Below are 14,895 nucleotides of genomic sequence, written 5' to 3'. Positions count from 1 at the left end.
AAATGAAACTGAGGCCGAAGCGGTCCTGAGCCTAAAAATCGAGTAATACGTTATTTTGTACAAAAATAATATTCTCACACACAAACAAACGCAAAAAGGACGATCTTTTAAACTCCAGGGCCGGATTGCATAAAATACAAGCTAATACTATTAATGATTTTACATACAAAATAATTCACTAGGCCCCTGGTTAAGGTACCTAAGCAACAGTAATATCTACCTACCTGTACTTACTGAAATAAAAAGTATATCTTAAACACAAAGGAGCAATTATGTACGTATGAGTCACATTCGAATATGACATAGCTTGGATGTCTATTCGAAGTTCGAACTTACATTCCGATATCAAAAATAGTTTATCATTCGCCCGTGCGTCTCGCTTGCGTTTCTACATGTACAGTCAGCGTCAAATACTTTATAGCAGTCAAAGTGGCCAAATAGTTCGGTACACCATACTAAATATATGGTGTACCGAACTATTTGGCTACTTTGGTTGCTACAAAGTATTTGACGCTGACTGTACACACAAGTACTTACGAGGGTCAAACATATGTTAGACAAAGGTCACCTCTGTGGACAATATAATGAAAGTTAACGATTCTGGTACATGTATACCGTTTTTCTTATTGAGTCTCAAATACCGAAAAAAATTACTCCGCCTGTACCCTTACGGCGTAAAATTATCTTTAGATTCCCTTAACTTTGCGATGTCTCCAGGAAAGACGCGAACAAATACCCACGACCGAAATCCACGCGCAATAATAATAAAAATTACATCATTTTGATATCGCTATGTAAGTATGAATTGGTCTCTTGATTTTTATATGATCCTGATCTACATTCTAAAATTTTAAGAAAGTTTCAGACCGTTTCAGAAAACCAAAAAATACATTTAAACTTAAACACGACTAACATATTGCTCATTTAAATGCACTGAATAAATTAAGTAACAATAAAACGCTTGCGACACCCGAAGCGTCCTTGGTCGAGAATTTCGGAAAGCATTGTTAGTCCCAGAATAGATGTTCGGTAAGTCTCAGTAATAAAAGAGCGGATGTTCCCGTAAGCCAAGGATTAGAGCTGAATCGCTATTCGTCGCAGAATTTCCTTCCAATTGTGGATCTGCCCTGTTTGGAAAAAAAACTGGGGCGATTTCCGCCCCAGGAGGCGAATTATACCAATATGTTATGAAGCAAGGACGTTTTAAACAATTTAAATTGTAGACTATAATTAAGGTCCTGTCCAAAAATCAAAGAGGTTCTCCATACAAACGTAGTTACGCGCTCATTTTAAAACGACTAGCTAGATTGCTCTAAAACTTTGTACTTACAAAAGAATAAGGTATATCTATGCCTGTAATTAGTTTATGTAGCTTCAGGTACCATAGTAAAAAGAATACAGCGAATTAAAATTTTTCATACAAAACTTGTTTTTGCGTTAATTCGTTTGTTTTATAAGCTACGGCTATATAGATTAATGACAGGCATAGATATACCTCATGTTATTGTATGTGCAAAGCTTCATTACAATCCAACACATAGTTTTAAGATGAGACCAAAACTCCGTTTGTATGGGAAGGTGAAATTCGGCCGAGCTCGGATACAACTAACTTTAGCGTAGGCATTAACTTTTGTGAAAACCTTAAACTTGGGTACCATCTGAACTTTCAAGACACAATGATAACTACTAACATTAACAATTTAATCTTTCAATCCGTTTCAATAAGGATTAAGTTAGCAAGACCGGCTACGCCAGAAATCCGAGCGGATTGATCCAACGGCTTCACAACATTGTACCAAAGTAACTTTTCAGATTAATTTATCGAGTATTAGGGTTTTAAACTAATTTTTGGGAATAAGGTACAGTCGACGTCAAATATATGTTCACATTTTTCGCCTTATTGCAAAGCATTAAGGTGTAAAAATGTAGGTATCATAAGGACACTGGCTGTTCAAATATTTTTTTTTTACGAGTATGCTATATGGTATCGTTGGATAGGTCTTTCAAAATAATAAGGGTTTTCAAATAACATTTTTTGATAAATAGATTATTTTAACCACCGAACCATGGGTCCAAATATATGAAAAAAAATATATGAATAAGTACTTTCAATAAAAACTATAGCGGACATGATCGGTCCAGTCGTTTTTGAGTTATTGCAAAAAGTCTGCTGTTAGTAAAAAGACGTACAAAACGCTGCGAAGGTAATCCCTTATGCTTATACTACATGATACTTACTATTAGCCCTCGTTTAGCCTATTCCAACAGAATGGCAACTACGGAACCCTACACTGAGCATGGCCCGACATGCACTTGGCCGATTTTTCTCCAATATGCTCGGAAATGTTCACCTTATCGTAGCAAAAATCAGCGATCCTAGTCAGCTAGCTTGTTTGGTTTTAACCAATTTGACTATTTTTTATTTTGCTAAATATTATTTACTAAAGCATCCATCACAATGGTGTGATAGTTATGTTTATGTATGCTTTATCTTGTTATGCTCCGATAAACGCGATAATTATACCGCCTCATTCATAGCTACATATATATATATATACATATACTGGAGATAGGTCCTGCCAGCCACCTTGCGAAAATCATCACTCCATCTTGTCTGAAATACACTTTCACAGTTTCATTAACGTGCAACCACCATACGATGCAACCAGCAATTGTTCATGTTAAAAAAATGTCATTTATGATTTTTTATTGTCTTTATCGTATGATTTTGAGTACGTGTACATAGGCAAATTACAGTTATTCATAAGGCCAATTTACCTTCAATTCTTCTCAAAACCACCCGCCTTTCGATCGCCCAATTTATTACTTTAAATCACCCCATTTTAAGAAGTGATTTGATTTTGAAATATTGCTTGTTACGACTGCAATTCGCGTTATTTTTCACAAACTCGTTAATCATTATAACTTTGGGTCTGATTTCGACTTTGTTACTATAAAAATAAAGTTTGCTTTTCCGATTAAGAGGGAGATCTAATCGGAAATACAGGCAGTTGCTAGTCGAATTTGGAAGAAAGTCGTTTGAGACACGCGAGCTCCTTGCCCTTTGTGAAATTGTCTCTCAATTTAAACTTCTATTACTGAAATCGAATCACTTAGAGTTTGAGTTCAGATGCATTTGTGGTTGTTGTACTTCGTCGCTTATTGCGAGTAACTGCCGTGATTTGGTCGCCAACCATGTTGAATGGAAATTATAGATTCAGCGGTAATATAATGGAGAATTTAAGGTATGTAGGTATTTTTTATTTATTTTTTTTTATTGTATCAATCTACTCGTTTGTTGCGAGGATATTGTTTTAAAATAGTGCGCTTTTATAATATATATTATAGAAGATCCGATGCTACATTGTACTTACTATTAGTATGTAATAAATAAAAAAGTTAGATAAGAGTGAGTTAGGTATGTACCAACAATAATTGACGTAAACCGGGGATGAACAGACAGACGGACATGTCGAGACCATAAAGCTGAATAAGAAATCCCGAAAGTAGAGTCCGTAAATGACACTGCCAGGTGGAATGATTCAACTAATCTTATTTTTCTCGGCTTTGGCCAAGATATGTTTTTGATTGTATCTAAGGTAGCTTGCTCCTTCATTCGTCAATAGGGAAACCGATATAAAGGCTAAGAATAGTTTATTTACTTCAATATAACTTTTTTGATATAAGTACCTATTTTGCACCATCAAACGGAGATGCGAAGCTAATAAAATAATAATAAGTGAATTTATTTCATGGTACGTAACGCCAAAATTTCAGTTTGAAAAACATTTTGTGCGTGGGACATGAATAGGAGGTCAATTCAAACTTTCATTTAGACATCTAAATGATATCATTTTGTTCTCATTCGAACTTGAGTCTCACTCACGCCAATACATGTCTCTTCAATCGAAATGTACGCGCGACTATCTAATCGATTATATAAATGACACAATTTTTGACGTCGAAGTGTACGCTCGAATGGACCTCTAGGTTAATATTATTATGCCGGCTGTACACACTCGCCGAGAGCCTCTCTCTGATCCAATCGGAGAAGCGCGAGACAAGACGCGAAAAGGGAAGGCAAGGAATTACTATAGGAGAGTCAGCATATTATTAAATACTTATATATATACGGCATATAAAGCCTCTACGAAAAAACCATTGACCACACCATGAGACCAATTTTTCTTATCGCTCACATAAAGGACTACTAATAGACTACCTAAAGTACCTAAATCACTTACAAATATAAAAAAAAAGGTTTACCATAAAAACTATATTATAAAAATATATTATTGGTACATGCTATCCTTATTACTAGATTCAGGCATTTGGCAGCTGTTCGTTTTAGTTGCGGTGTGCATTCGCATTCTCGGCCTGTCTCGGGATCTCGCGACGAGTGTGTACAGCCGGCATTATTGGAGTCAAATATCAGGTTTTTTTCGCTGTTGGCAGTAGTTTTCTTTACACAGGTGTTATACTATCTGTCAATCTGAACCTCATAAGATTGATGTTTTTCAAACGTACCTGTAGTTTCCATCCTCAAAATGGCATCTTTAAAATTGTTACATAGGTAGTAAGAACCTTCGTATAATAGCTAAACTTCAGCCCGGACGTCAATAAGTGGCTGAAATAGTACATAATTGCAGAGGCCGGGAAAGGGCAATTCGTGGATGAGTTTAAATTTTGTCGGACGACGCGAAGCGGAGTCTGACAAAGAAAACGAATCCACGAATTGCTGTTCCTGCCGAGGCAGTGTGCTTTACTTCAAACATGCGAGGAAATCAGGTAAAATAATCATAATTTAAGCATCAACCAGCACTCAAAACAAACCTTCACTTCAAAAACGTCAAAAACAATTTCCCTCTTTAAATATTTAAAAAAAGTTAAAGGCACAACTATTCAGCCATTCAGTACCATTAAATATTCGCTCATTCAATATAATTGTGCAATATAAGCTGTATTTACACGCATGAGAAAAAAAAGTTATATAGTCTTTGATTTTATTAAGCAGTATTTGCACGATCATACACGACTCTATCATATAGCTTGAAATTATGCTGACAGTGTCGTGTAGACGCAGCCCGTGGCTATATTAATTGGCTGTTTGCGTTTCTCTTAGTGGATACATGTTTAAAAAAAAGTAAAAAAACAATACAGTAATAACGCTTATATGTGTGCTTTTCCGATCTATGAGTAAGTGCATGGTGAAATAATTACTGTTATAATTCAAAGTAAATTTCACTTTTATTAACGATATAATCTATCCATCTCTCTTACTTTTGCTGATTTTACGTTTGATGCGCTCTATGTACGCGGCCACAATATTGGACAGTAGTGGGAGCGAGAGAGATTTCTCGTCGTCTCTTACTCCAACCTCGGCGCAGAGCTCGGTACGCTTGCGACGTTCCGCTGGCATAGCAGCTTCAGATACCATTACTGAAGCTGAAATTAAAAAGATAAGGTGACAAATAGCGCTTATTTAAGTTGAAGTGAATTTTATTAGTTGTAAGTGTATGACAAATCTGTGCTCTGACCATCTAAATTCGCAGAAGAAGAAGAGATCGCTTCATAGCGATAAGACCGCCTGTTGTTACCTAACTTTTACGTGTTTTTTCATTTCCTGTCTATTTTTAACTGTATGGTGCACAATAAAGAATATTTACTTACTTACTAAACTGCGATCCATTTCAAAGCATGTGTTTGGGGTGAGTCAAATCGTAATTGAAGAATAAGAGAGACACATTTTCCAGCAGTAGATCACTCTAAGCGTTTATATAAAATAAGACATCGTTTTGCAATCACCCTAGATCCGGACACGTGGCAGAAAAAGAGCCAAAAAGTCCAGTACAGCTTACTAACGTTACGCTTCCGGCAGATTCTTTCTTACTTGCCAAAAAGCATTGAAAAATGCAATGTGATTGACAATGTGGTTGGAAGACTAGCAGACTTCCACCCTCAACGGACCGATAAATTAAAGAAGGCCTGTGAAGGACCTAAAGTGTAGTCTATCCAGAAAATCATGCGGACTGTAGCGCGCGAATGTCCTTATCAGGTATTCGCATTCCTCAGTTACCTATATGGAAATGAGGGAAAGTAAGTAATTTTAGACACCTGTATACAAGTACCCATTCCACTGTAGGTACTCAAGCACGAGCTCGTTGGTGAGCAGCACAGCATCGGTCGGTGCAGGCGCGCTCGGCCGCTGTGTACCAGAGTCCAAGTATTCTTGCCTTTCCTGCAGAATTTCCGTCACTTTGGCTCGGGTCTGAAAAGTTACACGTATGCTAACACACATAAGCTTAACCCTCGGTGGACCTTCTGTTAGTAGCAAGAAGGTTTGCAAATTGTCACTTGACTCATTCATTGCCAGCGACTCGCTAGCTCGGTTTCGCTGTTTGTTGGCGTTTTTCGCTACGAGTACATCCAGTTTTCCCGTGCTATCGGCTACGCTCGTAGCGTGTAACTCGTGCTTCTCTGTTTGTTGGCGTTTTTCGCTGCATCCAGTTTTTCCCGTGTTATAGGTTACGCTCGTAGCGTACGCTAGCTAGCGCTACAGACAGGCCAATTTGAACATGCACCTGACATCGAACCGATATCAGAATAATATTGGAATCATACCTATCAGTTAATTGTCATTCGCACGGGCGTCTTGCTCGCACTAATACATGTGCGGACAAGTCTGACTGATATGATTCCAATTTTGATGACAGGTGCAAGTTCGAATTGGCCTGTGTGTTAATAATTTTGACGATGGTACTAAACTGTGGCTGAAATGTTATACAGCATTTATATTGCTGTATATTATGAGAAACATATTAGATGCCTACCTAATATGTGTGTTAATCATATTAATTTACACGCCGAATAGGTTTGTGAGTTTCTTTACGTAATAATATATTCTTGTACATATTACTGACGCGAATTTAGATATATCCCGAAATAACTTTTCTCCATAAGGTACAAAAGCGAAAAACCTGGAACACCTAAGATAGGGTGGTTTTTTAGTAAATTTAATACGGCATATAAATCGGCATAAAGGTTTTTGCATATTGTATTTATTTCTATGAAAGTAAATTACCTCCGCTTGTATTTTATCGAGATGTCCACTTTTTTTTAACAATTTCTTTATGGCACCTAAAAGGTCCTTCTCTGAAGTATCTTGCTTTATATTCATTGCGAAAAATTGTTCTAAAACAAATATTTCACAGGCATGAATCAGATAAATTCATTATAAAATTGGCAGGTATGTCTTATTTGACATTGACATCATTTTAATTATTTTGATTGAAGTAAAAAGTTTGTCAATGTAAAGGTGTTGAGTTTTGATTTTAAAGCGGCCTGTTATGATAACCTAAATATTGATAAAAAATATGATTTATTACCTATTACATTTTGATTACAGCCACATGTTTATATCCATATTTGATGTGTTTCTCTACTTTCCAATGGAATTATAAACGAATCCGGGATTTATATGATATATCTTTATGTTATGTTATAGCACTATTCGATTAAAAGGGGTATTAACCTAGTTGGTTACTAAGTTCTGTTACTCGATTTGCAACCTCTTTATTTCCGTTAATACAAATGCTACCGAAAAAATAAAAAATGATATATTGTGGTGGATTTGTGAGCTATAATTACATACCACACATAACGCTTATCTCGTCGTATCTATAATGAATTGGGGCCTAAAAGAGAATCGTACCGCAGTAATTGTGTTGCACAAATGTGGGCACCCGCCAAACATGATTTTGAAGTTGCTTGAAAACCTAAAAATCAACAAACAATTTGTTTATCGCACAATTAATAGATACAATAGTACTCAGAGCTTCGATGACCGCAAGACGTCTGAAAGACCACGCACCGTTCGGACCCCAGCTCTAATAAAGGCAGTGAAGGCGAGAATTGCAAGAAACCCCGTCTGGAAGCAAAAGTTGTTGGCAATACAGGTGTCTGTGAAGAGAAGCTCCCTAAAAAAAGTTATCAATGAAGACCTTGGACTACACGCTTACCGCAGGCAAAAAAGGTCATTTGCTTAATGGACGGTTAAAGACTATGAGGCTAGAGAGAAGTCGCGTGCTATTGAAGCGGTACGCACAAAATGGCCACCGAAAAATACTATTTACAGATGAAAAAATTTTTACCATTGAAGAATGTTGTAACCGCCAGAATGACAGAGTGTATGCAAAAAACAGTCAAGAGGCGATTGCGGCTGTTCCGAGAGTGCAACGAGGCCATCATCCCTCTTATGAGATGATTTGGCTGGGTGTGTCAAGGCTAACACAAGTTCATTTCTGTGAAAAAGGTGTGAAAACTGGGGCCCAAGTTTACCAGGAAACCGTTCTCGAACCAATAGTGACGCCCTTAAGCCACACCCTATTTCAAAACCAGCCATGGGTCTTTCAACAGGATTCAGCTCCTGCACATAAGGCAAAAACAACTCAAGCTTGGTTTCGGAGGAACAAAATTGATTGCCCACGAAGACTGGCCGTCCTCCACCTTAACCCCCTGGATTATGCCATATGGCAGGATATTGAGAAGAAAGCCTGTGCCCCAAAAACCCCACATAAATCTTGACTCCCTCAAGCGGGCCATAGTTAAGACAGTGACGGAATTAGACATGACAATCGTGCGTGCCGCTATTGATGACTGACCTCGTCGTTTGAGAGCCTGTGTCAAGGCCAGAGGAGGGCATTTTGAATGATATTGTCATATGTAATTCCTGATTTTGTGTACTTCATTTTAATATATAGTTTATTCAACTTTCGTTCGTATATTTTATGTACCTATAGATAAAGATTATTGCAGTAACAGAATTTAGTAACCAACTAGGTAGATTAGGATTAGTCGACCTTTGAAGTTCAAACCAAACAAAAACAACTAACATCGACAAGAGATTTACATTAGCTCCTACAAAATAACAAACGTAACCTACGTCTAATGTCCCTTCATCCACGTCCAATACGAGTAGGTACCTATATTGAAATCGAACACAAGAGTATTACGCAAATGTTCCAACTTTGAGGCTGGATGAAGGTAAATTAAGCACCGACAAGGGTGAAATTGATTGCTTAAGCCGGCTCGAGCGGCCATTCAGGCCGAGTGTGGTACGTTTGGCCTACATGAACCAAGGTGCTTAGCGCCTGCAGCCATCGGCGTTTAAAAGGATAGCTAATGTTATGTCATCAAAACTTTTTTCTATTTCAATTTTATTTATATTAATATTTACATATTCTGTCACAGAGAAGGCAAGGTTCCTGAAATAATTAGATAACATCTTATTCTTAAGAAATGTTTTAGCAAGTTGGTAATATTATATTATATAAAATATATTAAAGCCGGTCTCATGTATTTTAAATCGAAAAATTTTCGGCATGTTTAAGGCCTCTTGTCCACGGCATGGTGTGAGCTCAGCACGGCCTGTTAGCGGCGCCGTAGTTAACCCGTTCCGAGCTTGTACACGACGCGGTAAAACAACCTGGAAACTAGGTACAGCGAGCTATGTTTGAGTCTGTCTAAAATTTAAATTAAATGTTTATGTAAGCGCATGTTCGTATAATAAACCTCAAGTGCGACTCTACGGGTTATTTCCGCTAGTTAACACCAAGTTATTGGTTACAACTAAGATTTTTTTCTCATCTGTTCCCGGTGCTTTTACCACTCGGGACAACTATGAAAAAAATCTCAGTAGTTACCATTAATAAAATTCCAATCTTATGAAATTTGTTTTGATCTCACGTTTTTGAAACTAACTAGCGATCCTCAATTTACATTTATAGCTAAAACAGGAGCACCCTTGACTCAAGCGCAAGTGAAAATTTACCGTCAGTTATTTCAAATAGAACTATGAGCTCGCTCTGATAGAATTTAGTTCGTGGTTAGTTTATTTATACCAGACATGCTTTGAAATCATAAACTACCGCTCTGGGTCCAGAGATCGTTTACGAAGACCGCGCGGCCACCACACGTGGGCGCTTTTTTACCTGTAAAATAGTTACTGAATAAAAAACATTCAAATGCGTCTTTCACAATTTTATACTATAACGGCCCTTATTTACTTCAGATTATGCTTAAGTAAATTATTTACGTAACGAAAACTTTGTCTGTTTCATACATTCCGGCTGATGTGGTGCCGCTGATGGGTCAATCTTTTTTTTCGCGATTTCGGCATTTGTCCCATAATAAAAGTTGTTCAGGATGACCTACAAAGTCACTTGGCAGAGTATGGCTGGTGGTTAAAAATTCAACCTGTATGTCATCATTCTTCAAAACAATTTTCATACGAGTAATATTCAATACAAACTTAAATAATAATTATGCTAATTTAATGCATCCCAACAAATAAATAGGTAAAATGAGCAGACATAATTCAATTTAGAACACCAATTGTTCCTGACATCGCCTCAAAATGATGAAGACGCAAAATCTTCCAAAAATATGTTCGCAGTTTTTTCACTTCTATCTCAATAACTAAAAAATCGAATACAGGCAAACCAAAGCGCATAGATGGTTAATATAGTCCAAATCATGTAAAAATAACCTCTGAATGAACCTATGTTTGTATGAAAAAGCAGTCCACTTTCATCTGAAGTAGATAGATTATTTGCAACATAGGACACACAGAATATACTTAGATTACACATGCGAATAACCTAAGTCCTTTAGCGTCAGAGTGGCTCACCTCACTCAGCCCCATTAAGGTACAAAGGGACATCATTTATTACGATACTGTGCGGGCACGTATATGTGCCGTTAATTTGATTTGCCCGTTGGCTAAATTCTCGCGCCGCTAGAATTGGATTGAATTAATCACTATTTTGGCAACCATTTCGCTCTCACGTACCTACGCGTAAACAGTTGACGGGTCAGTTTTATACCGATATCAACTGTGGTAACCTAGTAACTAACTATAAATCTGTATCTTTATGTATTTAAAAGAATGTTAACGAACAAGAATTAGGTATTTTATTGGGCAAAAATTTCTTCAAGTCAATTTAACTCGATGTGTTAAAACGTACAAAAGTAACTAGGGACGATATTATATCTTATCTTACTGAACATGACTACGAAGCTGCCGTAATCGTGCTATTTTGTTAATAGGAATATATCGGGACGATTTGATTAATCAATAGTAACTTCGATTTGTCTTCTTCTTATCGTGTGAAGGGATCATGGAATCATAACTAAATAATATTTAGTTTTGTAATATTTGCTAATACTTAGCCCTAGTAAAGAGCCTAATCGAATATTTAGCCATTTTAGGGTAGATGAAAACATTACATGATTAAATGAAATAGGTTAGAAGCCAAAACGATGAGAAACAAGTCTAGGTAGTTTTCAATTTGGTTGGTTAACCGATATATGTTTCAAGTGCCCAAAAATGTAAAAACATATTGTATACATTTATTTAACCACCTAAAGATACAGATTTATAGATGGTCCAGACGTGCGGCTTTCAGACAAGGTCGTAGTTTCGACTGTGGCTTTTATCAATGATTTCTTGGAACTCATTTATGGAATATCATTTCACGTTTAAGTATTCGTATTTTTTGGTGAAAGAAAATATTGTTATAAGACTTATCTTGGTTGAAGGTCATAAATGTCATAATGGCAATCCTTTTCTTGAACTATTTCTTGCGCGAAATCTAGAGATAGCGGACTCCTAACTCTTCTTTACCTCTTGCTCTATTTTTACATGGCGTAGCTGTCACGTAATATGTACGTAGACATTTATTGGAAATTTAGAACACGAATGTAAAATTTAAGTAGGTAAGTAATTGTTTTTGGCTATGCTTTTGTATATTTGCTCATGATTCTCTATAGTATTTACTGTATACGCTTTAGAACTTCTTAATAAATAAACAAGTAATTACGTATTAAAAAATACGGTAAATACCTACATATTTATTCAAGTATTCTTTTTAACCCACCCAAAAGTGACTTGAAGGAAGTGTAAGTCAATTTTCTTTATTGCACCAAACTACAAATAAATAACTGTCCCAGGGACCATCATCCAACTCAAGAGGTACCTCTGAAACTCGCAAAGCTTCAAAGAGGGTTACACCCCTAGGAAATTAGAAAGGAGCAAAAGATTAGGCGCGCCGCGCGAAACTAGCGACGGAAGATTTCGCGATTGCGCGGGTTTTGACGTTTTTCGTCAATATCTCTGAACGTATTGTGTTTAAAATTTTGCTAGTCGAATTGCTCGATTATAACATAAGCTATTTTATAATAAAATTATACTGCTATAGTATGCAGGTATGGTATGGCATACCATACCATACCTGCATACCATAGCAGTATAATTTTCAGTATAGTCATACCATACCATAGTACGATATGGTATGGTATGGTATGGTATGGTTTGGTATGCAATTCTATCAAGCCAACTTTTACTTTTTAATGTTTTGCGTAGAGTCTGCCCTCGCAAATAGACTTATTGTTTTTAAGTGATTTCTTATAGCATTTTCCCTCGATTAAAACGTGTAAAAATTCAATATACCAAACTGAAATTTTGCGTTAAAAGAAGAGGTAAGCGGCGAAAGAGAATTAAAAGTAAATTGAATATGAATTAAATCATTTACCGCAGAATTTTGGCTTTGAAAATGTATAGACGTTGTTTGGAGTATAACTATTTTGTGCTTTTTATGTAAGGTACGTGGACTAATGTTCAGAGAAATCTGGCTTAAAGCTATAGATTCCGAGCGCCAAAGAATGAAAACGTATTATTTGAAATTTGAATATTCCCGCGAGTAAAACGTTGTGAATGAGCGCGGTGAGATCGGAGAGGCCCGCGTGATCGATCGTTAACAATACGCAACTGTCACTGTCACACTAATATGGAAGAGTGATACAGAGAGATGATTACACACGCTACAGAGCGTTAACGATTGGCATGTTGGCTAACCGGGCAGGTGCAAAATTTTGTTTAATGATTAAGAATACCTTCTTACAATACTAACAATATTATAACCAGTGATCGGATTTTCCGGTGCAACACCGTGGGATACCAAGTAGAAAAAGTAATATGGATATGACCAAAATTCCCGGATTTCGTTTAAAAAAATTATATCGATATGATAGGTATACTTAGATAGGCAGCTAAAATTACGAATATACTCGCAAACGAAATATTTATCAATGCATTGAATATTCTTTACTTTAATTTAATGTAAACATGTACAGTATTTTTTAGCAGATATCCATAATAAACAAAACTTCTATTTTTAATGAATTTAATGATTACTATGATTTTTAATTTGATGACTATGATTTTTTATTATTTGTATCCAAATTTTGTATTTAATACCCAAAGGGTCAAGGTCCTAGGTCAAGTTTAAACAGAGTTTTACAACCTATCTTTTGTAATTGTTGAAAGTGCATATATCGAAATTGCATAATAATAAACGCCCTGGCGGCATCCTAGGTTAGGTATTTTATAATGTGTTTGTATGCATTTTTTATGTTTTGATATTTTATTATTATATGCATATTATAAAAAATCTATACCTAAGAGTTAAGATAAATAAAGAAAATACTAACGCTTATTATATGCACAATGCACGTACACTTATTTACCGAAAATATTTATTTTACGCGACAAAATGTTACTAAAATTTACTGAATGTAATATAGCCAGTAACTTATTCAACAATATAAGTTGTGGAATCCCGGGGTATATCCATATTAGTATAGTGTTTGAGGTCATTCACCCCGTGTTGCACCGGGAAATCCGATCACTAATTATAACTGATGCCATTGTTAGCGACGCGACCAGAAAACTTAGATGACGCTAAGATTAGTTAAGTTGAAATACGATTAAGGCTGTATTCGAAATAAAGATTTTATCCGTTAGGTAGGGCAAATATATAATTAGATTGTTATTAGACATAAGAATTATGTAATCGTTCGTTATATCAGGTATTATTCGATATTTAGGTCACGCAAACCCTAAATCCCAATTCCTTATTCGAAGAGCGAGATGAACGAAGGAATAAGAAAATAAAGAAAACTTATTCATTGGTTCATAATTATAGCCAATCACACGCAAATAAAGACAAGGAAAGGTAAAAAACAGTGAGACAGAAAATCTCGATCGTGATTGGTCAGTCAATTTCCCGTACAGAATTCGATTACGCTCAATTGTACTATGAGACGCATATATTTAGGTTATTATCGCAGTAATTACTTTAATTAGACAAATGAATGTTACGTATAATCGTAGAGCGTGAATTGCTTAACACCCTAATATAGGTCATATTATCGTAATCCTAGCTATTAGATAATAGCATGCCGTAAACCGTCGAGAAACGGGCTATTGTTCCGAGCGCGGGCGAACAATAGGCTTTGTGTTCGTGAAGTAAGCAAGTCGGACAGGTGTTATTGTTTTGTTTCACTGACCTAGTAACCTAATTAGCGTGTTATGCAATATTTAAGTCAATAATTAGATATTTGTGAGAATTATAGTTATGTAAACGATAACGAGATAACACGATTTAACCCGAACAAAGCCGAATCAAGTAACCGACCAATCAGAGGGCTTGATTCAGAACGAATCGAAACGCGTCTTATCTCCTTATCGTAAGGGTGTTCCTTTTCTACGAAATTCGTATATAAGCGAGGAAGGAACGGAGAGAAATCGTAGTCAGTCGTCGAGTGATCCAGCAACAAGAAGCCTCAAGAAAACCAAGAAGAAGCCAGAAGCGGTTCAATCGCGTAGTAGGGATTGTAGGAGTATTTTTATACCTTTGTATCGCGTGTAATAAAAGTCAGTTTGTGCGAAACAGTAGTTTATTTAGCTATCTCCTCGCGCATCGTATTCGCTCCTCTTCACGCGGCGACGTAGAGGGCCGTGGTCACGGTCTTGGCAGTAGGAGTGGTGGCGACAGC

At 36.5% G+C, this 14,895-nt stretch overlaps 2 protein-coding genes across 2 annotated transcripts in view; both read right to left on the bottom strand.

Moving 5' to 3' along the window:
- The window catches only part of LOC133520474 (acid sphingomyelinase-like phosphodiesterase 3b), a 107,066-nt gene extending 101,965 nt beyond the window's left edge, over nt 1-5,101 (bottom strand). The window contains exon 1 of the mRNA XM_061854906.1: nt 4,528-5,101. The gene's annotated coding sequence lies outside the window, so the exon portion shown is untranslated. The remainder of the gene's footprint in view (nt 1-4,527) is intronic.
- A 127-nt stretch (nt 5,102-5,228) lies between these two features.
- On the bottom strand, nt 5,229-7,278 carry LOC133520475 (centrosomal protein 20-like). Its single transcript, XM_061854908.1, has 3 exons — nt 7,082-7,278; nt 6,115-6,268; nt 5,229-5,445 (listed from the first exon to the last, which is right to left on the bottom strand). Exons 1-3 carry the CDS (start codon nt 7,175-7,177, stop codon nt 5,264-5,266), a joined length of 432 nt encoding a protein of 143 aa, XP_061710892.1. The 5' UTR covers nt 7,178-7,278; the 3' UTR covers nt 5,229-5,263.
- Between the last annotated feature and the right edge of the window lie 7,617 nt (nt 7,279-14,895).

This window comes from Cydia pomonella, chromosome 8 (assembly GCF_033807575.1).
Source record: "Cydia pomonella isolate Wapato2018A chromosome 8, ilCydPomo1, whole genome shotgun sequence".
Taxonomy (NCBI): domain Eukaryota; kingdom Metazoa; phylum Arthropoda; class Insecta; order Lepidoptera; family Tortricidae; genus Cydia; species Cydia pomonella.
This window is presented reverse-complemented; position numbering and strand designations above follow the sequence as displayed.

Coding starts and splice junctions, on each gene's coding strand:
- LOC133520475 (XM_061854908.1), bottom strand. CDS start 7,177: ATGAATATAAAGCAAGATACTTCAGAGAAGGACCTTTTAGGTGCCATA. Junction 6,269..7,081: donor TCGATAAAATACAAGCGGAG/GTAATTTACTTT, acceptor GTAACTTTTCAG/ACCCGAGCCAAAGTGACGGA. Junction 5,446..6,114: donor GAATGGGTACTTGTATACAG/GTGTCTAAAATT, acceptor TTTTAATTTCAG/CTTCAGTAATGGTATCTGAA.